At 43.7% G+C, this 25,312-nt stretch overlaps 1 protein-coding gene across 5 annotated transcripts in view; it reads left to right on the top strand.

The window, feature by feature from the left end:
* Positions 1-19,606, top strand: part of IDE (insulin degrading enzyme) — a 111,255-nt gene extending 91,649 nt beyond the window's left edge. For all 5 annotated transcript variants that reach the window (XM_070752389.1, XM_070752388.1, XM_070752387.1 and 2 more), the window contains 2 exons: positions 10,465-10,532; positions 13,532-19,606. In XM_070752389.1, coding sequence (XP_070608490.1) covers positions 10,465-10,532; positions 13,532-13,627 — 164 coding nt within the window. In that variant the 3' untranslated portion in view covers positions 13,628-19,606. The remainder of the gene's footprint in view (positions 1-10,464; positions 10,533-13,531) is intronic.
* The last annotated feature ends 5,706 nt before the right edge of the window (positions 19,607-25,312 follow it).

Below are 25,312 nucleotides of genomic sequence, written 5' to 3' on the forward strand. Positions count from 1 at the left end.
GACCTCAAAGAAGCATACCTACATGTCCCAGTGCATCCAGATTACAGGAAATTCCTCCGGTTTTGTTTCGAAAACCATCATTTTCAGTACAGGGCCATGCCATTTGGCCTATCATCAGCACCCAGGACATTTACAAAATTATTGGACATACTCACCGCACAGCTCAGGACACGTCCTCTACGCCTGATGGCGTATTTGGACGATATCATCATATTGTCCAACAGCCCCAGTCGTGCACATCAGGATCTGACAGAGACTATGGACACCTTGGAAAGTATGGGGTTCTCTATCAATTACCAAAAGAGTCACCTCATACCAACCAGGTACTTACCCCACCTGGGCACCAATATAGACACCATGGCAGGCAAGGTCTTCCTGTCATTGGACCGTCAGGTGAAGGTCAGAGCGTTGATCTCAGAATTGCAACACAGTACTACGACAACGCTGGCTTTCCTGTCCCAACTGTTGGGAGTCCTCATCTCCTGCATAGACATTGTACCCTGGGCCAGGCTTCATGCCAGACCTCTACAGTGGTTCCTCATTCCGTTTCAACGGAGCAGAACCAGCCACTCTTCCAGATCGGTCAAGATCCCACCAGAGGTACGCCGATCACTCCCATGGTGGAGGTCATCAGCCCTACATCAAGGGTCACCGTTCCTGTCACAACAAGAGGTAACCATAACAACGGACGCGAGCCTCTCAGGTTGGGGGGCTCACTCCAATGTAGGAGTGGCACAGGGTCTATGGAGTCCGGAGGAACTAGCATGTCCCAATATCAATTACTTGGAACTCAGAGCGGTTCACCTGGCACTCAGACACTTCTCAGGACTGGTGAAAGACCGGAGTGTACTGATACTCACAGACAATGTAGCGACAAGGGCACACATCAATCATCAAGGCGGCACGAGATCAGGTCTTCTGATGAGAGAATCCCAGTCTCTATTCAGGTGGGCAGAACGGCATCTCGCATCAATACGAGCGGAACACATATCCGGCATCTCAAACATACAGGCGGATTGGCTCAGTCGGACCACCATAGACCCGACAGAGTGGAGTCTGAGCGCAGATCTATTCCTGGACATCGTGCACAAATACGGGACCCCGGAGGTGGACCTATTTGCTACATGCCACAACAGTCACCTACCAAGGTTCTTCTCAAGGTTCCCATCACCAGGAGCGGAACAGATCAATGCGTTGACCTCCCCGTGGCCGGAAGGACTGCTGTATGCATTTCCCCCTGTCTGCCTCATACCAAGAGTTGTACACAAACTGCTACAAGAACAAGCAGAGTTGCTTCTGGTGGCCCCTCATTGGCCCAGACGCCCTTGGTTCGCGGACCTCATGGACCTTTCAGTTTCTCCCCCGTGGCGCATACCACACCACAAGGTGGTACTGACGCAGGGGTCGATTTGCCATCCAGACCCCCAGTGGTGGAGTCTTGCCGTGTGGCACTTGAAGGGGAGAGATTAAGGAAGGAACGGGTCCCGGACAAGGTGATATCCACCATACAAGCAGCGCGCCGTCCCTCCACGACGCGAATTTATCAGGCAACCTGGAGAGCTTATTGCTCCTTTTGCAGAGGTCGCAATCAGGACCCTCAGTCACCATCAGTAATCCAGATCCTGGAGTTCCTGCAAGAAGGTTTGGACAAGGGACTAGCTCCGAATACACTTCGCAGACAGACGGCGGCAATTGCCACTATTCTTAAGATGGACTTTTCTACTCCGATTTCCCAGCATCCGTGGATTCGGGACTTTATTAGAGGGGCAGCGAATATCAGACCTCCTACTATACACCGTTTTCCCACATGGGACCTGCCCCTAGTTTTGCAAGCCCTCACGGTACCTCCCTTTGAACCCTTAAGGGAGATTCCGCTACGGCTGTTATCACTGAAGACTGCATTCCTTACCGCAATCACATCAGCAAGGAGGGTCTCCGAGCTTTCAGCTTTATCAGTAAGACCGGACTTATGCACATTCCACACCAACAAGGTGGTCCTCCGGCCAGACCCTTCCTTCTTACCAAAGGTGAACACGGTCTTCCATAGATCTCAAGACATTGTGTTACCAGACTTTTGTTCCCAGGGGTCTCACCCACTGGAACTAAGATGGCACAAGCTAGATGTTAGACGGGCCATCAAAATTTATATAAGGCGGACTAACACCTTTAGAAAAACGGAAGCCCTATTCGTCTCATACTTTCCAGCATCTATGGGGAATAAAGTGTCACCCAAGACAATTAGTTGCTGGATCCGCTCCTGTATCATCATCGCTTACAAATCAGGGTCTACACCTATACCACAAGGCATCACAGCACATTCAACGAGGAGTGCGGCCACATCAGCGGCCTGGACAACACAGGCCCCAATCGATGATATTTGCCGTGCGGCAACCTGGGCCGCACCTAATACATTCATTCGACATTACAGATTGGACACTTTCGCTTCGGCTGAAGCGGCTTTTGGACGCAGAGTACTGCAGAGAGTTTGCACCGATACTGCGCCCCTGGTCCAGCCTTCCCCCCCCTAATAGTACAGCTTGGGTATATCCCATGTTGGACTCTCCGAAGCAGTGCAAGTGGAGAAGAACCGTTGCACTTACCTGAACGGTCTTCTCGCTGCACTGCAAGGAGAGTCCAAACCCGCCCGGCTATGTTGGCCCAGGGTCACAGATTGGTCATAGTTGGAGTTTAATTCCAGTTTAGTTAGCTTAATAAAGTTCTTTGGTTTACTATCACTATGACTTCGTTTTATTATAAGACTGACCCGGGAAGGGCAGCATGGGGGTTGGACCAGTAAAATATGTTAATTTTTAACTCAGTCCCTTCCAGCAAGGCTGAAGATTAACCCATGTTGGACTCTCCTTGCAGTGCAGCGAGAAGACCGTTCAGGTAAGTGCAACGGTTCTTCTCCACTGCACTGCTCAGAGAGTCCAACGTGGGTATTACTTCAGCCTTACTGGCAGGGACTGAGTTAAAAATTAGCATAATTATTATGTCCCGCCCACCACTGCCCCCTTCCAGTCAGTTTTAAAAACTCAGTCATAGCGTAGGGACTATGAGTTTTGTTCTCTCCAGTTGGAGATAGATTGTTTTAATAAATACATGCCTTTCTTTTCCTTGTAATAATCTTTTCTTCTCTCCTTTTTTATCCCTTTCTACAGGATGAAAACTGGAGTTCCTGGACTGAGAGCCTCTGCCCTCTGGGGTATAGTTCTCCAACTCGTCTCCCCTGAGAAGCCTCTGCTCCCCGGAGCAAGCTTTGTTGACAGGGTGCGCTGGTATGGGGTCCCTGACTCGAGCGATCAAACCCCCCTCTTCTCACCTATGCCCAGATACCTCCTTGGGTGGCCAGCGCGAGGCAGCACCTCCAGATCGGTTGCTATCCCGAGCGTGAGGAGTCCCGGCTGCCTCATTCAATCCCGAAGCCTGTAATTCAGCTGTTTAGCAGCAGAAAGGAGCGAGCAGTATGGGGAGCACTAAATTGCCGGATGGGGGGCTGGAACGCCGCCCCAGAGCTAACCGGCAAGATGGCAAGCTACGAGGATCATAGATTCTCTTTGCCTCGTGAAGGGACAATTCTCTCCTCCTGCCTGATGTCACGGCCGCCATTTTAGCCATTGACTCAGCTACTTAAGTTTTTCCCCGGCCGCTATCTTGGGCTAACAGGGGTTGCCATGGCAACGAGGTCAGGAGACAGATCTTTCGAGTCATTAGGCCAATCAGCCACAAGGGGGCGATGACGCGCTTTTCAAGCGTCGCAATTGCCTTAGTCACTTTTGCAATCTACTGAGCATCGTGAAAAAGCCTCTTTTGGTTTGCTGTCTGTGAGTAATTATATGATTATGTCGCAGTTACCACAAACGCCCCTAGTGAGCTTACAGTTCCCTCATCAAATAAAGGGAAAGACAAGGCTCATGGCACAAAATCTAAGGGGAAATCTTCCCAGTCCTCAGCCCTAAAAGAGGCTGAGAAGAAAATTAAGGCCCTGGAAGCCCAATTGGAAATATCCAAGACTAGAAAAGGGCCTAGCCCCTCAAGCAGTCTTCCCCCACGTCAACAAAGCCCCTCGGTCTCGGAGATTCCATTGGAGGGCTTTAACCTCGCTGGTGCAGGGGGATTATCACCTGATCGCCCTTTGAGTGCTCCACCTGCTGAAGGTTTTCAAAGGGCAGAATGGTCCAGACCAGCTGTACAGCCAAGGTCTCAACCACCTCCAGCTGCAGCAGCCACATTTACACCAACTGCAGCAGGCCTTAGAGGACCCATGGACAACTGGCAAACAATGTCTCCATCCTTGCAGGATATGATTGCTTCGGCCTACTCTCAAGGCATTGCAGTGGGCACCCAGCAGAGGCCTTCCCCTCTCCCTAGACCTAGCAGACAGGATCCTTGGACTGTGCCTGAGGTGGCCACATCTATGCACGATTCCTTCCAGGAAGACCAAGACCTTGAAGAGATGCCCATGGACCAGGAGGATGAGCTATCCGGAGATGAAGCCACCTTACCTGAGCAACCTCCACTAGCAGGCCTATTCAAGCAGTCTCTCTTCAGAGTTTTGTTGAATAAGGCCAAGGCCACTTAGACTCCTGATAACTCAGCAAAGCCAGCAGCTCAGGATGTGGGCATCATGCCAGCAGCCAGGCTCATTAACGAGCCACAGAAAGAGTCTGAACACATCCCTGCAATACCCATTTTTGCAGAGAACATCAAAAAGCCCTGGCAGCAACCAACTGCAGCCCTAGGACCCTCAGCCTGGGACAGGAAGTTTTATACTTTTGATCCAGAGGTGGAGGATTTGCTCCAGTATCCCTCGGTGGATACGCCAGTAACATCCTTGATGTCCAATGCAGTCGTGCCATCAGACATGGCAGATGGGCTGAAGCCGGATGATAGGAGGGTGGAGAACATGATCAGGAGAATTCATCAGCTGCCCGCCTGGTCCCTCAGAGCGGCATCGGCCGCATCCTTCTTTAACAGGGCCTCCATCCTATGGTTGAAAGATATGCTTACCAGACTAGGCCCAGAAGATGCCAGGCTCCGCCAAGATGTCAATAAACTTATTGCCACTACCGAATTCTCCGCGGATGCCACCTTGGCGGCAGCTAGATTCGCCTCTCGCACCTTGGCATCCAACCTGTCAGCTCGACGCCTACTTTGGCTTCGCTCGTGGCAAGCGGACGCTAAATCGAAATGGCGCCTTGCCGCGGCCCCGTATCAGGGCTCTAAACTCTTTGGCGAATCCCTAGACTCAGTCCTTGTTGAGGACAGGGACAAGAAAAAAGTTTTGCCACGATCAGCAAGGCGACAGGACAGACGGGGGGCTCCATATTTTCGCAGGCAGTCCTTTCGTTCGGACCCTGCCTCAGCTTCATCCCCGGTCGCAAGGACTTACGGACAGGGGACCTATACACCCACTTACCGAGCTGATCGTGGGGGTTATGGGAACAGAAACCAGCAGTTCCAGCAATCCCGCAGACCATTTCGAGGAGGCAATAGGGGAGGATATCGCAAGCAAAAGTGACTCCTCCCAGGACAATCCCATCGGTGGAAGCCTGCAGTGCTTCACCGAATTTTGGGAATCCATCTCCACAGACGTATGGGCCTTAGACACCATAGCTCAAGGCCTACAACTAAGATTTCTACACCGGCCTCCCAACAGGTTTATAGAAACCTCACTGAATCATCCACAAAAGCGCTCCTCCATCCTACAGGAAGTCCAGCATCTCCTGGAGATAGGAGCAATAGAGCCCGTACAACCTCAGCAAGAGACACTAGGGTTCTATTCCATTGTATTCGTGGTCCCCAAGTCTTCCGGCAGCTGCCGTCTGATTTTAAACCTGAAACAGCTGAACCTGTACATCAGGTACCAACGTTTCAAAATGCATTCAATACACACCATACTAGCATCCATTCGTCACCGGGACTGGATGACCTCCATCGACCTCAAGGAGGCGTACCTCCATGTCCCGGTCCATCCACAACATCGACAGTTTCTCCGATTCTATCTTCTCAACCAGCACTACCAGTACAAGGCCATGCCCTTCGGGTTGTCTTCAGCCCCGAGGGCATTCACCAAACTTTTGGACACTCTAACAGCGAGCCTCAGGGCTCAATCCATACGTCTTCTAGCATATTTAGACGACGTTATCATCCTCTCCAGGAGCCCTCAACAAGCCATGCAAGACCTGGCCCGGACAATAGATTTTCTGGAGAGGGCAGGATTTACCATCAACCGAGCCAAGAGTCATTTGCAGCCAACTATGCGCCTGCTTCATCTAGGCACCATAATAGATTCCACGACGGGCTTGGTCTTCCTCTCATCAGAGAGGAGGCAGAGGATAATAGCACTGGTTCGCTCCATCTCCCGTCGCAACAGAACTTCCCTAGCACAACTGTCACAACTGCTAGGGATGTTCATTTCATGTATCAATATCATTCCGTGGGCCCGCTTACATGCTCGCCCTCTTCAATGGTTCCTCCTCCCCTTCCAAAAGGCTCATCTCAGCAATTCAAAAAGACAAGTGCACCTGACCACGTCAGTTCGCCGCTCCCTCCCGTGGTGGACCTCACAGGCCGTAGCCAAGGGCTCTCCCTTCTTGTCTCACCAGGAAGTAACGATCACCACCGACGCCAGCCTCTTCGGCTGGGGGGCGCATTCAAGGGGACAGGTGGCCCAGGGCAGATGGTCCCCAGCAGACCTGATGGACTCCAATATCAACAGGTTGGAGTTACGAGCGGTGTTCAAAGCGCTGCAGTCGTTCACGGAGATGGTAGAAGGCCAACACGTCCTGATATTAACGGACAACGTGGCGACAAGAGCGCATGTGAACCACCAAGGAGGCACACGCTCAGGTCTCCTAATGCAGGAGGCCCACAAGTTAATGTCATGGGCAGAACGACATCTAGCATCGATTCGAGCAGAGCACATCTCGGGGGTGGAGAATACCCAGGCAGACTGGTTGAGTCGCACAACAATCGATCCAGGGGAATGGACACTGAACCCAGAGGTATTCCAACTGATTGTTCAAAGGTATGGCGTGCCAGTGGTGGATCTATTTGCCAGACGCCACAACCACCAGTTTCCCAGATTCTTTGCTCGATTCCCGACGCCGGAGGCCGAACAGGTGAACGCGCTGTTATCACCATGGCCCAAGGGGCTTCTGTACGCCTTCCCCCCAGTCTGCCTGTTGCCCAGGGTGATCGCCAAGATCATTTCCGAGGAAGCGGAGGTCCTTCTCGTAGCCCCATTCTGGCCCAGACGCCCCTGGTTTGCCGACCTGATGGGGCTGTCAATCCTTCCACCGTGGAGAATTCCACTTCAACAGCTGGCTCTGACACAGGGCTTGATAATGCATCCAGACTCCCAGTGGTGGAAGCTTGCCGTGTGGAGATTGAGGGGAACCGCATGAGGGAGAAGCAGGTTCCAGAGACCGTCATTAATACCATTCAAGCAGCACGGCAACCGTCAACGACACGTATCTACCAGGCTACCTGGGCAGCATACTGCACCTTTTGCAGGACCCAAGGAATCTCCCCCTCATCATCTTCGGTGATACACCTTCTGGAATTCCTCCAAGGAGGACTGGATAAAGGGCTGGCACCCAACACCCTCCACAGACAGGTTGCGGCCATAGCAACAATTCTTAGGCCAGACCCATTTTGCCCAATCTCTCATCACCCCTGGGTGAAGGACTTCCTCCGAGGGGCAGCAAATCTGTCCCCTCCAGTTGTACACCATTTCCCATCTTGGGACTTACCATTGGTTCTGAGGGCATTGACGGGACCCCCCTTTGAACCGTTACGGGAGGTGTCATTTCGCTTTCTTTCGATAAAAGTGGCCTTTTTAGTTGCCATCACTTCGGCTCGTAGGGTCTCGGAGCTAGCAGCACTATCGGTTCGGCCGGACCTATGTGTTTTTCATCCAGATAGAGTGACGCTGCGGTTGGACCCCTGTTTCCTTACCAAAGTTAACACCAGGTTTCATAGGGCTCAGGACATCGTTTTGCCAGATTTCTGCACCCATGGTTCTCACCCATCGGAGCTGCGGTGGCATAAGGTGGACGTGCGAAGAGCGGTCAAGATTTATATCCGACGCACCAGCACCTTTCGACGGTTGGAGGCCCTCTTCGTGTCTTTTCTTCCATCCTCGATGGGAGGAAAAATATCAGCCAAGACCATTAGTAGATGGATCAGGACTTGCATCATTGAAGCATATCGGACCACGGCTACACCCTTGCCGGGTAGGATTACAGCTCACTCTACCAGAAACGCGGCTACCATAGCTGCTTGGACTACGCAGGCACCGATTGAGGACATTTGCAGGGCAGCAACCTGGGCTGCCCCTACAACCTTTATCAGACATTACCGTTTGGACTCTTTCGCTTCGACGGAGGCAGCCTTCAGCAGAAGAGTGCTACAGGGAGTTTGTGTTCCAGCGCCCCTGGTCCAGCCTATCCCTCCCTAAAGTGTGGCTTGGGTATATCCCACGTTGGACTCTCTGAGCAGTGCAATGGAGAAGAACCGTTGAAACTTACCTGAACGGTCTTCTCGCTGCACTGCGAAAAGAGTCCAAACCCGCCCGGCCTTTTTGGCCCAGGTGCGCATTTTCTTGAAGGTTATTAGTTGTTAATAAAGTTTGTTCCTTACTATTCCTTCGTTTTTATCACTGACTGGAAGGGGGCAGTGGTGGGCGGGACATAATAATTATGCTAATTTTGAACTCAGTCCCTGCCAGTAAGGCTGAAGTAATACCCACGTTGGACTCTCTTCGCAGTGCAGCGAGAAGACCGTTCAGGTAAGTTTCAACGGTTCTTTACAACCCATTTATACACATGGAAATAATTATAAGATGAAAGTAGCATCCATATTTTTTAAAATTGGTACTGCCCCAGTTAGATCAGCTGAGATCTGCTGTAGCTGAGTTGTTGTTATCAGTGATTAATGTTGTAGAGTGCTGATGCAGGACTTTCTGTAGAAGTCAGAATAGGAAATAGTGATTCAACAGCACTGTTGTAAAATGCTCATGGTGAATTGTGAAATTACATTAGCATAAATGCCCTAGCATATCTCTGAAATGTGAGTTGTTGGCAGAAAACAGTTTTCTTGAAGTTTCCAGCTCTTACTAGAAATTCAATTTGGAATTTGATTGCAAAATCCTTTCCTTAAGTTCTGCCTCAATCTGGTCACAGTTCAAAACTGTTATCCTGTTAACAACAGATTCAGTAGTGAAATACTTGTGTTTGTCTCCTTTTGAAAGATATTCTGCTATATTACAAATTGTCCTCAGATACTTGCATATGAGTTTAAGCAGGCAACCATTCTTTGTGACTGATATTTGGATAAAAATCTGCAAATTTCCTTTTTTTAAAAAAACTTTAAAAAAAGACAAACAAGACAAACAAACATCGAAGATATACAGGGGCTACAATTGCCCTGCTCGAAATTGAAGTCTTTCTAATACAGAAAAGAGAAAACTAAAATTTATAAGATCAATACAGAGAATAAAAAAAATTCTATTTAAATTTTTCATATATTAAAGCATTTCTAAGAAATGAATTTATGTATATATATATTTCCAATTCATTTAGTATTCTTTTTATTCAACCATATATAAATCCTTTCCCAAATTTTATAAAAGTCTGATTCTTCTTGATTATTTAACCGCCTCGTCATCATGTCCATCTCGGCACACTCTGTCATTTTCCTTACTACGTCCTTCTCCTTTAGGATATCTTTTTCCTTCCATTTTTGCAAATACAATCCTGGCGGCAACCAAGATATGAGTTATTAAATAGTAGATTTCTTTTTTATATTTTTGATTTGTTATGCCCAGTAGGAAGAATTCTGGGGTTTTCCTAATCTCCTGCTAGGTGATTTCTTTTATCCATCTTTCTCTTTTGTCCCAGTAGAATTTGGCTTTTTGGCAAGTCCACCACTGGTGATAATAAGAACCTATTTCTCTTTTGCATTTCCAACAATTTGGAGATATATTCGGAAACATTTTTGAAATTCTACAAGGTGGTAAATGCCACCTATAAAACATCTTGATTTGATGTTTTAGTCTACGAGTCCCGAGTCTACGGAGAGGGGTGGCATACAAATCTAATTAATTAATTAATTCATCCAAAGAAAATTTATTTATTTAAATTTTATTAATTAATGAATTAATTAATTAAATTTAAATAAATAAATTTTCTTTGGATGAAACAGATTTAGTTATTTCCCAATTGTATGTCCAGACTCTTTCCCAGGTGTCTAAATCTATTTCTTTTCCCAAATTCCTACACCAACTTATCATATTATCTTTTAAAACCAAATCCGTAGTTTTAAATCAAATATCTGCAAATTTTCAAGTACAAGCAAGGATTTCTAAGTAAAAGGAAGCAACACATATCTTTTATATTTTAATATATGTTATAGAGTTCTTTGTTTGTCTTTAAAATATGTTTTGTTATTATTAAATAGGTCCTGTTGTAGGAGAGTTTCCAAGCCAAAATGATATAAGTCTAACACCAGCACCACCACTGCCACAGGTAAAAAAAGGGGATATTTTCATAACTGTATCTAAAAGAGAAATGCTGAAAATGCCATCTGGTTTGTACAGTTCTAAATAATGTTTGAATTATTAAACACTTGCATTTATCTGACATGCTAATAAATTAATGATTAAGATTTTGCAATCTAGATTTCAACAATACAGTGGTACCTCTTCTTACGAACTTAATTCGTTCCGTGAACAGGTTCGTAAGTAGAAACGTTCGTAAGAAGAAACAATGTTTCCCATAGGAATCAACGTAAAAGCGAATAATGCGTGCAAACCCATTAGGAAAATCCAAAATATTAAGGATTTTTTTTTTTAAAGTGACGGGTGGATGAAGTGGAGGCGAACGGAGTGGGGACAGAAGCGAGCTGAGGAAGCAGCGGGTGAGACCATCTTGCTGCCAAAATGTGTCTGTGGGAGCTCCAGTCATCCATCGACCTCCGCCCCCTCCTGCCAGAAGCCTGCGAGGGGCCAAAGCCGGGTGTGGGGAAGGGCAGAACATTTGGCTTTCGGCTTCTGGATGGACAGGAGAGCCCGGAACCACCACCTTCCTGCCCGCCCGCTTTGCCGGTTGCCCCCCCTCACCAAAGGCACCCATCCCGCCCACTCCAAGAGCTGCATCGAGGCCGCCTGGGAGCTGCCGCTGCCAGGATGGGATCCCCTCGCTGCCCATGTCCCCAATCCGTTAGCCTCCGCTTGATCTTCCTGTCCTTGTAGCCGGCAGGAGAGCAAGCGAGTGAGCGAGAGAGACGACCCTTCTCCCGTCGTGCCTCGGGAGGACAAGGACACCTAGTCTTGAACTCGGGATGTGCCCCTCACCTCCAATGGACAGCCGAGCGTGGTGCTTCAGAACCAGGCCAGCTGTGGAGCAAGGCGCAACCTCCAAGCGGCAGTGGCAAAAGAAGAAGAGCCAGCCGCCGGATGAGCATGCAACTGCACAGCCCAAAGCCATGGAGAAAAAAAAGCAGGCGACCCCACAGTCAGGCTGCTTCCCATGGCTGAAAAGAGGAAGAGCACCCCTCGGCTTCTTTCTGCACAGGAAGAGGAGGAGGAGGCGGGCATGGAGTGCTCCAGCTTCCCAAAGCCAGGAAGAAGTCTACGGAGAGGGGTGGCATACAAATCTAATAAATAAATAAATAAGAAGGAAGAGGAGTTGGTCCCGAATCCTTGTGCGCACCGGCCAGCCTACTGCTCCTCCCGCCAGAGCTCCCAGCGTCCGCCGGAAAAGGCTCGTTTCTCTCACGCTTACTCTCCTGCCCGCTACAAGGACACCGCGGCTCGTCTCTCTCTCTCGCTCGCTCACTTGCTCTCCTGCCGGCTACAAGGACAGGGAGGCACAGCGTCAGGACTTTCTCCCTGCAGTGTCCTTGTAGCGGGCAGGAGAGAGAAACAAGTCTTCGGCCGCCTGAAGGAAGAGGAGTTGGTCCCGAATTCTCGTGCGCACTGCAGTGGGGCAGCTCTGCCCAGCCAGGCTATTGCTCCTCCCGCCGAGCTCCCAACGACCACTGGAGAAGGCTCATTTCTCTCTCTCTCGCTCTCCTGCTCATTACAAGGACATCGCGGCTCGCCTCTCTCACTTGCTCACTTGCTCTCCTGCCAGCTACAAGGACAGAGAGGCACGGCGTCAGGACTTTCTGCCCGCGGTGTCCTTATAGCCGGCAGGAGAATGAGAGAGAGAGAAACGAGCTTTGTCTGAGGCCGAAGTGCAGGTCCTTGCCATGGCCAGGATTCTTCGCCTTGGGACTGCCGGTGCAAGCAAAAGGAGGCAGGGAATCCTGGCGGGGGTGGCAAGCAAATGGGAAATCCCACCAGTGGCAGTCACAAGGCAAGGGAAATCCCCGCGGCAGTAAGAGAGCACATGCACAGTAAGAGAACCCACACACCAGGGCTCAGATTCATAAGGTGAAAATGGTTCTTAAGAAGGGGCAAACAAATCTTAAACACCGGGTTCGTATCTCGAAAAGTTCGTATGAAGGGGCATTCGTAAGAAGAGGTATCACTGTATATGAAATAGGAATTATGAGATATAAACTTGGGTTCAAAGGAAACAAGCCATCCAAGATCATATTCATCCCCAGTGGAGTCTGGAAAAGACAAGATAATTCCAAAAGAGCACCTAGTTTTTTGTGATGGATTATGTAGAGGCTTTTGATTACATAGATCATTACAGATTGTGAATAGATTCCAAGTGCCTACAAAAGAATATTTATGATGACCAAGGGAAGCAGTTAGAATTTTGATGCCCCCAAAGATTCAGTATTCAGTATCAGATGAAGTAACTGCTTCATTCAGGTAGGCAACAATTATTGGAGAGAACCATGGGGAAATGGAAATAATGAAAAAAGAGGATGATAGAAAACAAGTTGATTAGCTAACACTAAACAACAGGCATAAACTTACAAAAAGCACAAGAAGCAGTTCCTACCACAATATTGACAAAAAGTTGAACAGGTCACCCAAATGTAGAAGCAACTAAAAAAGCAACCAATCCACATGTTTATACTTATTAGGTAACTAAGTGTATGACAATACAGTGAGTTTAATGCAATAGATAATTTATCATTAAGGCATGTTTGCTTTAAATGAGCACTTCTGATTTCAGTTTGTCTAAAATCCCCTTTGCTTGTTAACTCATTCAAATGCTGATAATCAGCTTCTCAGTCAGCCATTCTAAACTGTCAGCAATTTTTTCTGGTTGACCATCTTTTGGTAGTAATATTGCACATTTTACATAGAGCTTAATTTTACTCACATTGGCACATAGAATGTTTTTGTCTGCAGTTTTCACCTTATTGTTGCATGGAACATTTATACAATAGAATACACAATCGTGTTTGAGAAGAATTGAGTCAGAGTCTGATTTCTGGGCTTGTTTTTTATGATGGTTTTGCAGTTAAAACCTATACCTTTATCAGCTTTTAGTGATTCTGCCTTTCAGTAGGAGCATGCTTGGTTCTCAATGGCTATCTTTGTAAAATGCTTTGTTTACAGCCGATTGTGATTGAAAACATGACAGAGTTCAAACGCAGCCTACCACTTTTCCCTCTGGTGAAACCTCATATCAATTTCATGGCCGCAAAACTGTGAAGAATCTTGCTGGATGAAGAACTGGAAGAGGATTAGTATACCTTCAGTGGCTTTTCATAATGGACAAAGTTATCCTTTAGGACAAGTGATCCAGGTTCCTGATTCCTTCTAGGTTCGTCCAGCATCAATGCTGCAATAGGGGTACAGCAAGTTAAGCAAGTCTGCTCTAGTCATGTGTTATATGTTTGTCATAGAGCCACTACCAGAAACTAAAATTAAGTGGTATATATGAAGATATGTGTAGGTAAATGGTATATTTTACAATAATGTGGCCCTTTAAAAGTTTAGTTTGCATGGATTGTAAAGAGGTTTCCATACCAGTCTGATCTTCACTTGCAAATCATTGCTTTTTTTAAAAAAAAAGATCAACTGTTTTGGAAGCATATTTTACTGGACAAGAAAGAAAATATTATTAAAAGATCATATTGATGTTTTTAAAGGAAGCATGGAGTGATACCATTTTATTAAAAAAAACGATACTTAGAATCAGCCATTTAGATACTATGTAAAAATCAGAGGAAAAGGGGAGGGGAAAAATTAAAAAATATCTTTGAAGAGTTATTAGAAAAGTCAAAATAGTTTTAATCTTTATATCCGTTTGAGAAGATTTTCTATACAGACTAGTAAAATGCTGGAAACACTTGGGTAGCCATGTTTTTCTTGCCAAGAGTGTTACTTTACGTTTATAAACTTTACATTTTCTTAGAGTTGCACTGATAACATTTCTCTGACTTATAAATAAAATTATTATGGCAATTTTTCTTCTTCTAGTTGTCATGTACTGTTTTAGGACAAATCTAACGAGATTTGGGTGTACTGTATCTTCTTAAAAGGCCATCAATAATTCTTGGTAGTTGCCGGTATTTAATTTGTAGGCAAACATTCCTTCTTTATCAGAAATCCACAATTTAATATTTCCTTAGGTCCCCTGTACACTGTGGGAATGTCAAATGTGGTCACATAGCATGATCAGCCTTACACATGCGCACACACACTCACTCAGTCTGTCCCTTTCTCCATTAAGACTTGTTGCAAATTGTTATGTCACACAGAGCTCTCTCTAGGAATAAAAAGTGGGAACTGATACATACAGAGTTCATGCACATCAGCAGTATCTATCAGTCTAATGATGCAGAAGTTGAACTTCCTCCAAATATTTATCTGCTCAAAAGATCTCAGTATTTTAAATGCAACCTAAATTCTTAGCCTGCATCACTTTTAATAAAGTTACACTTCAGATAACTTTGACTTACAACTTCCTGCTTAGTGATTGTTTAAAGTTATAGCTGTCCCAAGAAAGAGAACTTACAAACCAAATTTGGAGTTCTGACAGTCAGACCTACTTCGCAGTCATGTGACTGAACTGTCAGCACATGCTGCATTTTCAGCATCCCATGGTCATGTGACTGTGTTTTACAATTGTTTGTAAAACTGCCCATAACAAAGTATGGTTTGCTTGATGACCACAGCCTAATATTAAATGGTTAGACAGGATCTTACACTAAAATATTAAAGGCTTTAAAAGATGAGATTAGAATGTGTGTATTATTAGGGTTATACCACTTACATACTTTTGTTATGATTAATTCCACTGATGCCTTATTTATTGTAAACTGTACATCTTCTGGAAGAAACAATATATAGAGCAGAGTTTACATTAATGTAGAAAAATAACTAGAGTACATATAATTAACTGAAATGCTATGTAATAATTATGTTTCACCTTAATGGGTTAATTTGAAAATGACAGCATATTCTTACATCATATACTTGAGTGCCTCAGAGGTTCATCATTTTGTTACTCAAGATGTACATTTCAACTAGTACAAAAGATAGGAGCGTTTTAATCCTAAGATTTTTTTGGTACAAGATAAAACATTGTGGTTCAAGACAAATTATAAACTGATCTGATGGCATCTCTCAGATGCTCCCTTCCTATTGTAACAAATGGCAGTTTGTTGAAGCTACATAGAAGGTTTTTCACTGCTCTGAAGTCTATTAGCAAGAGGTCATTTGTAATGTGAATGCAAACACAATTCTGTTTGCTACTTATTAGAACAAGGGTTTCTACACAGATATCTTCGATTTACAGCCATTTGTTCAGCAACCATTAGAAATTACGGGGGGACTTTGTGCTTAAACTTAATGCTGTTGCAGTGTGCCTGCAGACACATGATCAAAATTTTGCTGCAGAGATGGCTAAATTGACTGCTTTGATTAAAGAAAAAAACACAATTATTTTTGTTTGTATTGGACTTTTTGACCTTAAGGTAGAAAGAAAAATGAAACTTTGATTTTGGGTTTTACCAATTAAATAGATTTGTTGATATAGAAATAGCTAGTTTACACTAAATTAAAAAGTTGAGGTTTGATGCCATTATCTTATTCTACTGCACCAAAGGGAGTTGGAAGTCAATGTCTTTTCTTTCTTTTTTCCCTTTTCTCTACACCTTTCCCTTTCCTTCTCCCTCCCTTATTTTCTTACTATTTCTTTTGTATTTTTGTATTATATACTGTATTATAAACTACCATAATTTTAAAAATTGGCTGCTTGGCAGTTTGCTGCACTTATGACCCCTAAGACACTCCAACTCCCCCTATCTATCTACATCCTCCACCTATGGCCTTTTGGCACCCTGCTGTACTCTGTACTTCACCACCCCAACTGGCCTTCACTGCCATCTTCTCCCACTGTGAATGTGCCCAGCCTGGATCCTGGGATGTATGGGGCTGGCTCCTTGTAGCAGAAAAGGAAAAAAATATGCACAAAGGGCAGCAGAAGACCAATGTGTCCCTTTGCAAAGAGCTCCCAGGTAGTGCTGGTGCTGGCTTTGCACTGTGAAAAGACAAGGGAGGCTGCTTTGAGACCCCCCCTCCCTTTTTTTAATTGCAAAGCCAACCCCGTACAGCCCAAGAGCATGATGAAAGGAAAGGGCCACTTTGCATTTTTCCTGCTCTTTTATGTACACAAAGTTAGCTTTACCCAGTCCAGAAATTGGGCAGTGAAGGTTAGCTGGAGTGTCAAGGCACAGGGCATAAGGAGTCTTGGAATATAGGGTGGCAACTGAAACTTAATGGGGATGGCTGCAGCTGCCTGGAGTATAGCATACAGCCTGAGAGTTGTGCAGTTCTAGGGTTGCTGGGTAGATTAAAAATATTTGACGTAGTTCTGACATTAATCATTCAATAGCACCCACTCAGGAAGACCATCGGACAGCTACATTAGGAGATATAGCACATCTCTCTCACACCCTTGTAAGTTCTACCAGAAGTCTTCACTCTCTGCAAGGAAAACTCTTCAGGCTTCATATCCCTGGTCAATGTCAAAAATATGTTTTAGTTCCAAGTTTTATTAAGGCTCTAAGCCAGTATTCCAGAACCTGGATCCTTTTTAAACTATGAGTGTACCATTTTTTTCCAGGTCAAATACCACACTTGGTCCTCAAGGAGCATGGCAGGAGCTACATTTCAATATCAGTGAGCAGTTTTCTTTTTAAAAGGTGGTTACTATTTCACTAAAATTAAAAACAATAATGGTGGGATAAAGATTAATAAAATTAATATGGTGATGATGTGCAGGTGGCTAAAATGGAAGAGTGGGGTGTATGTCAGAGACAGTTATCCCTTATCTTACTGAGACTCAGGGCTGGAAAGGAACCAAGCAGATGGTCTTCAACTTAGGACCACAATTGGGCCCAAAATTTTCATTGCTGTTCTGCCGGCGTGTCCCAATCGCCTGTAATTACAGGGTAATTAGTCCAAACAGACACACACCACACGATAGAAGGAAAATAATAGGTCTTTATCAACAGAAAAGCAGAAACAACTCCCTTTTTAAATGTCAAAGGGATTTTCTGGTACACACAAGGCACAGGTTAAATGCAATCCAATTTCTCACCCAGTAACTGGGAAATTGAGTCCAATTCCAAAGTCCAGAAATTCCACACACAGTCTTGAACAGGGAAACAGCAAACCACGATCTTGACGAAACTATGAATCAGATAAACTTCCACGAGGCTAAACCAGCAGGCTGCTCTTTTTATTTGAAGCACTAATTACAGCAGCCCCACCCAACCACAGGTGACCTCACTTATCTCCTGTAATAATCCTTCAGTTGTTCTCTCCTATGCATCACACTATGCATGTGTGGATCTGTCATAGGTTCTTGTTCAGAATCCAGGGATGATAAGGATGATTGATCTCCTCCTGGGCTGTCTGCCAAACTCCCCTCTTCCCTGTCACTCACACTTTCTTGGTCAGAGGAGGCTTCGTCGGCAGATTCTATCGGGAGCAAAACAGGCCTGTGGCATGTGGATGTTTTCCCCACCTCCACCTCCACATTCCTTGGGGCAGGAGCTGGGCCAGAGCTAACCACAACAGTTGCTAAGCATGATAGTTAAGTGAGTTTTCACCCAGTTTACAACCTTTCTTGTCACAGTTATTAAATCAAGAACTGCCTGTACTATAAATTTAAAATGGATGTGGGAGGGATATTTAAGCTTACAGAGAGGCCAGGAACTGTCAATTGCTCCTGCAATGAAGATAAGATTTTGGAATAAAGTGTAGTTCCTAATGTATCTCAAGTATTTTAAAACACTGTAGTTATTGCTTCCATAGTCATACATGTTACTTTATACCAAACGTTGCAAGCATGAAAAAAGCATAGAAATTCATGTATGTCAAAAATGTAACATGGATTGTATCCAAGTTAAATATAGAGAATGCTCATTATTACAACTCTAAATATTTGGGCTGAAGTTACAACCTGGGAAAATATCTTTTTTGACATAACATTGGCAGAGGGCAAAATTCTTTTTCATTTTTAAACATCACAATATTTTAACACAGATCCACACCTGTTTTCATAGATTATGCCATCCCATTTGGAGATTGTGGCACTCTAATACTCTTTTGTTTGATAAATTTATCCACTCCTTGATCAATCTCAGCGATGCTGCTTTATAATACAGTTTCCAGTCACGGAACCTGAGGCTGCCTCTGCTCTTACTATTCTGCAAATTGGCTAATTTAACCTTGGTTTTTTATTTTGTCAGATAAATTTAGATATAGGTTTATTCATATCTGAAAAAAAATTGTCTCTAATTTAATAGGAATTGTTTGGAAAAAATATAGAAATTTTGGTAGAATGCTCATTTAATTTTTCTGACGGAACCTTATATTTGGAAGTACTTAATCTGGAATCCTAGGCAGGAATGCATGAGAAATTGATCCATAAAGGCAAAGGAAGGGTCAGTGGACATACAAAAGTTGGCTAGTTTGTCTCTTCAGTAGCCACCATTTCTGCCTAATCAAATCCCCTTTAAAAATCATCTTTGATTTTGCAGGAGGCTATCAATTGAGGGATACTCGAAAGCAGCCTCTGTAACTCAATCTATATTCATTTATTGGATTTTTACTCAATTATAGAATGAAAGAATATCGCCCCTTCAAACCTTAATAAACTTTGTTTCTTTTATCCTCCACCTCTGACTTTTCTGAATACAGTACGTTCCTGAGAATTATAGGTTAGTTATATCTGGAAAGCCACATGGACTGGATTCTAGCCAAAGGTATGATAAAATAGCAATGGCGAGATTAGGGCTACATTAGAAGATAATGAACTTGGCATGCCCTTGTAATAGGAATAGATCATATTCACTAGTAGGTATTTAAGTGTTTTCCAGCATTTTATAGTTTGCATTTGATAAAAAAATGCAGTTTGATAACTCAGGCATTCAGTGGATTCTCTCTAGTAGATCCAAAGCTGCAGTGTCGACAAGCAATAACAGATTACTTAGTTATACTGTTAATCAGTTTTAGTGCTCATTAACAAAATGTATGTAATCATAAATAATAACTAAATAACTGTAATTTTTGCAAGTGCTGTTTTAAAAAGTTTATTTAGAATCCGGGTGCATGTTGACACAGTATGACGGAGTGTTTGTCATACTCTTGATAATAAACAGTCTGAATACCTTGTCTGGATTTCTTAGATTGTTTCGATTAATAACATTACTATCAGTTTGATTTGTTGGATTGAGGAGGCCCTTTTAGGAATACAGGAGGCAATGCTAAGGTTTTTCTAAAACAATAATATGTTAACAATTACTATTAGCTACTTTCCAAAACATACATTTTTGGGGAAAATTTTGACTGGGATCATACTACACATTATCAAAGGAAGTCGTTAATCCTTTTATTCCAGTTTTTTTTTAAAAAAATATATCATTTTTTCCCCCTTTGAAGTTGAAGCGTGTCAAAGCCAACACATTTTGGGATTAAACAAAATAACATCATGATGACTCCCAGATAAAGTACATACAGTATATGCCCATGCAAATTTATTTATTTATTTATTATTTGGATTTATATGCTGCCCCTTTCCAAAGACTGGGGTGGCTCACAACATATACAGGAACAATAGAAACATCCTAAATCCAAATTTAAAATTACTAAAACCCCAATTCCTTAAAAACCAATCACTTTCATTCAGACAGTCAAACATACATTCCATTCATGAGCCAGAGGCTAATATCTAATGGTCCTCAGCCATATAGATAGTCCTTGATTTATGACCACAATTGAGCCCCCAAATGTCTATTTTGAACAAGAATTTGTGCGTTTTGCCTCATTTTTTGACCATTCTCACTGCAAATGTTAAGTGAATTACTGCAGTTGTTAAGTTAATAACATGATTGTTAAGTGTTTCTGGCTTGCCTATTGACTTTGCTTGTTGGGAGATTGCAAAAGGTGATCACATGAACCACAGACACTGTAACCGTTATAAATACATGCCAGTTGCCAAAACCTCCAAATGTTGATCACGTGACCTTGGAGATGCTGTAACAGATATGAAAAATACTTTTTTCCAATGCATCGTAATTTCAAAGAGTCACTAAACAAATTATTGTAAGCCTGTAAACCAAATGTTACAATTAAACCGGAAATATGAACTGCAATTTGATGTATCAAAGCTGAATTTCGCCCCTGCTTCAAACTTCCTCTAGCTTGATGCTCTTCACAACTTGACCTAAATAAATGGCTAACAATCATTCTTTCCAGGTAAGTGAGCCTCTGTAAAATAACATATAATAAATCACCTTCTCCCATACTAGCAGGAATTCTGAACGCTCTAGTCTCAATTCACCTGAAGGGGGCTATAAAGATCCTATAATGATCTTTATGTCAGCATCCCAAATAGCATCTGAGAAATAAATCAAATTACAGTCCAATTCTCTCATCCAAGGTTCGATTTATTAGCAGAGCCATGTTGGTCAAGCCATTGCCATTCCGATACTAACTTCCTTCCAGTATCCCACCCAGGCTAAGGTTCATCCCACATCCCCAAGTTTATCACAAGGACCAGTCCGAATGCAGGGATTCCACCAACTTCCTCTTTACTTCAGTTGATGCAGAATAAAAGATGACCTTGGACTCTAAGAAAGGAATTTGTTGTGGCTAGTAACTTTCCCTCTCATGCAACTACCCTTTCTAGTCCCCCTAATACTATTCTACTGTGGCAGGCCAAAGTCTCTAACTCCACACGATGGCTTTGGCCTGACACTATATTTCACTGAGTATCAGAAGGTTATCATACACTATATGTACTTGTTTGCCTGTGTAAATTCTCAAAATACAATAACAAGATGCTGGAAGAAGAACATGTTACACCCTGTTGGAGAGATGTACTTTATATTAGAGCAGGGCGCAGCCTGCAGGCCTGATGGATCATGTGCTGGCCATGCCTGGTTTAGCAAAGGGGGGTAAAGTCCCGATACGTCACCTTGACGCCACTGTGACAATGCAAGTTTGACACCCCTGCATTAGAGGTATTGATATATCTCCTTTTCATTCTTTGGCTTCCTTGCATTTTCAGGGGCTGTAGAGTTTGTCAATTGTCCACAGGGTGTCCAGCAAACCTGGAAACACAGGAAAATCAGGGAATTATCAGAGAAATTGATAGTTCAAGAAATATCAGAATTATCAGGGAATTCATGAAAAATACAGAATAGATCAGGGGGAAAAACAAATTGTATTAAAATGTTTAAAAGTCAAGCAAAAATCATGTTAAAAAAATGAATTGCGCTGCCTGGCAGAGTCAAGCAAAAATGAGCATAATTGGCAACAACTTGGTTCCTCAACTACTGATATTTCCCCATGGCTTAGCCATTTGGTATGACATCATCTATGACCATACCTTAATTAGATCACAAGTTACAGGGAAATGTCAGGGACATATCAGAGAATTTCAAAATGCTTTCCCCCGGACACCCTGTGTCCAGCTGACAACTTGGGCTCTCGCTGAGGTGGACATTCGCTCAGTATGGCTTCTGAAAATTAAAAAGCCATACATAGGATTAATACCATGCTTAAATAATTTAAACGTAGCTCAGATTGAACATCGGTCTTGGTACTCTTAATTAAACTCCAAATACCCAGTATGGTGATAGCATAATGTGTGACACATCCCACAAGTACCAAACAAACACTGCATAGTTAAATTCTGGCTGGTTCAAATTTGTGATTTATTAATGGTTTATTTTCGGCACTTCCCAATTATTATTGGCGTTATAGAAGTACTAGTAAGTAAAACAGGCCTTGGTAGAATAAGCAGCTTACTTTTATTATTGAAAAGTAGCATTGTTTTAGGGGAAATACCAACCTTTTCTGGAGATCGGGAGAAAGCTCAAGACTGATTTTTAGGCAAAACTATGCAAACAGATTACCGGTATATGATTTATCTCACTAATAAAAATGTTTTTTTCCTCCACGAATTCTTTATAAGAAATTTTTATTAGTACCAGTATATACTTCCTGCTGTGTAATGACAATACATAATAAAATTATGCCCCACACCCAAACTGATATAACCACTAGTCAGGAAGTAGAATTGTATTGTTGAATACCTGGTTTGCCTATACGTGATATAGGAGAAGATGGAACTCATTCATAGCTCCAAAAATATTAGACTCTAGTTTTCATTAGTCTCACCCAGCATAGCTGAGTGGTCAGTGATTTTGGGAGTTGGTTTGATAATCTCAGGAAGGCTAAAATTCCTTAGCCCTACTACAAAGTCAAAATAGATTACACTTGCAGATGTACTTGGCCATCAAGCGAGATGCCATCTCTAAAATAAGTTTGTCCTTCCAGCAAATAATACACCAAAACACTGTGAAGACTTGGTTGGAATAATAGCCTTATTTTATATCTATTACCAGCTTACTATGGGGGGAAAATGAAAAAGTAATGTTTGAATAAAATAAATTCTATGGATTATGTCTCAATATCACACTACGTATCTAAGAGAGGATGTTGTTTTTCCATGGGCAGTTGTAATAATGCTATTATTGAAAATAAACACCATTATATCTGAAAATGTTTTCTAATTTACACATGACAATTCTGCATTCAGCAGTAAATATTCTATTGATTTATATATCATTTTTTCAAGGACCCCAAGGCAGCATAAGTGGTATTCCCTCCTACTTTTTCTTATAATATTAACCTTGGGGAGGTAGGTTAGACCTTTTTTAAAAACTTGGCAACGTTAAGATGTATGGAATTTTAACTCATAGAGTTCCTCATATGGCATGCTGGCTAGAGAATTCATAGAGTTAACATAGTGAGTTTTAAATACGTAGGGTGGGGGGTGGGGTGGGGTGGGTGTTAAGCAAAATTGGCTCTTCAATGACTTGTGGACTTCAACTCCCAGAATTTCTGAGCCAATCATGCTAGCTCAGGAATTCTGGGAGTTGAAGTCCACATGTCATAGAAGAGCCAACTTTGCCTACCCCTGGGTTAGACCAATGAGGGTTAACCTATGACATGCATGTCAAAGAAGGTATGACATTTGGGTGACATACAGCAACATATTCTCATATTCCCTGCTCGTTCTGAAATTTTGGAAAGGCCTCATGCAACTCGGAGCAGCCTTAGATAAGCCAGAGAGCACCACCTGAAGTAAGGCATGTGGGGCAAATCCAGGAGAGGCTTGGCCACAGGGGCAATTTTGCCGGTCCCCACGGCTTGTGCTCTTCAGGGAATGGGGAAAAGTGACCTTTTTGAGTGGTAGTGGTAGCACTAAGACTGAAATTGAGGCCTAGGTCTCTACTTCAGATCCACCTCAGCATTTCCACTGAGTACTGCTGTTCAGGTTCCTTGCCTCAGGGTGGGGTGGGGGAGAAAAATAGAGAATAGTTTTGCTTCTGTTTGTTGGGGTGTGCACACTAGCAGAAACAAGCTAAGCATTTTCTGAATTTTTGACACACCAAGCCCAAAGGTTCAACTGGCTTAGGCTGTGTTGTGATTCAGCCTAAGGCTCCTCAGGGACCAGCTGGAGCTCTGCCGGATCCATGCCCAGAGGAGGAGGACAGTGACCAGGAGGGGGAGGACCAGGCAGACGGGGGAGAGGAACGTCAGGAAGAGGAGGGAGAGCAGCCTGAGACCCCTGGGGGGGGGCTCTCCCCAGCTAGTAGCCTGGATTCATTGGATGAAGACGCACAGGCTATAATAGACATGAGGCAGAGACGTGCAGCTCAAAGAAGGGGCCAATTAGAAAGGTATTTCCATCCCTGAATTGGCAACAGCTGGGTTTGGGTGTGGTTCTCCTCAGCAGGGTTGAAAAGGCAGGCCCGCCCTTACAGTCTTGTGGAGAGTTATCCACTGGGAGTCCTGTGACCTTGCTTCAATTCTTGGCGTCTCTGATCTTGGCTTGTGGCCTAGAAGGCTGAAAGACTTGGGGGAGGCGTGGGTTTTATTATCTCCAGTGTTGTTTTTGCCAGCAAGAATCCTGTTTTATTGCCTGGCCTTTGTGAAACCTCTGTGAAGCTTCATCGTGTTCCTGTCTGTAAGAACAGTTTTTGTTACCTGTGTTTGCTTTCCAGTATATAAACTGCCTTTGCTTTTTACCAGTGTGTCTGGATACTCTTTTTGGTTGGTGTTGGCGTCTGGGGAGACCCAGACAGAACAGGCTGAAAGAGTAACTGGTATGTTTTGACAACCTCAGCATTTTAAGAAGGGTAAATATCAACTCCAAGAATTCCCCAGCTAGCATGCTGGGGAATGCAATAAATAAGCATGTATGTATGTACTATATGTGTGTGTGTGTGTGTGTGTACATATATATATATGTAGATTGTTCTGAGTTCGGGTTTTGAAGTTATATTGTTTAAGTGTTCCCTTAATTTTTTTCAGCAGTGTGTGTGTGTGTGTGTATGTATATATATATATAATATAGTTGTCGGCTATGTTTTTTTGCTGAATTTGAAAATTAAGGGCGACTAGGATAGATCTATTTCAGCCTTATTTTGGCATCATCAGCTAGCCATTCCAACTGGAACTTGAAACTGCAACCATATGTATGTATGTATGTATGTATGTATGATTCAAGGTGGCTTACAACAATACAGAAAATCAAATATTAATATTAATAATAATTATAAAATCCCATTATAAACCCATACTAAAATAACCCCCTATAAAATTCCTAAATCCAATCTAACAAAAACATACATACCAATCAAAGATAATTCGGGCGTGTCAGATGTTAAGATTCATGGCCCCCAGGCCTGTCAGCAAAGCCAGGCCTTGACAGCTTTTTGAAAGGCCAGTAGAGTGGGAGCAGGGCAAACATGGGGGGGGGGGGAGTTGGTTCCATAGAGCTGTGGCAGTTACAGAACAGACCCT

Source organism: Erythrolamprus reginae, chromosome 5 (assembly GCF_031021105.1).
Source record: "Erythrolamprus reginae isolate rEryReg1 chromosome 5, rEryReg1.hap1, whole genome shotgun sequence".
Taxonomy (NCBI): domain Eukaryota; kingdom Metazoa; phylum Chordata; class Lepidosauria; order Squamata; family Dipsadidae; genus Erythrolamprus; species Erythrolamprus reginae.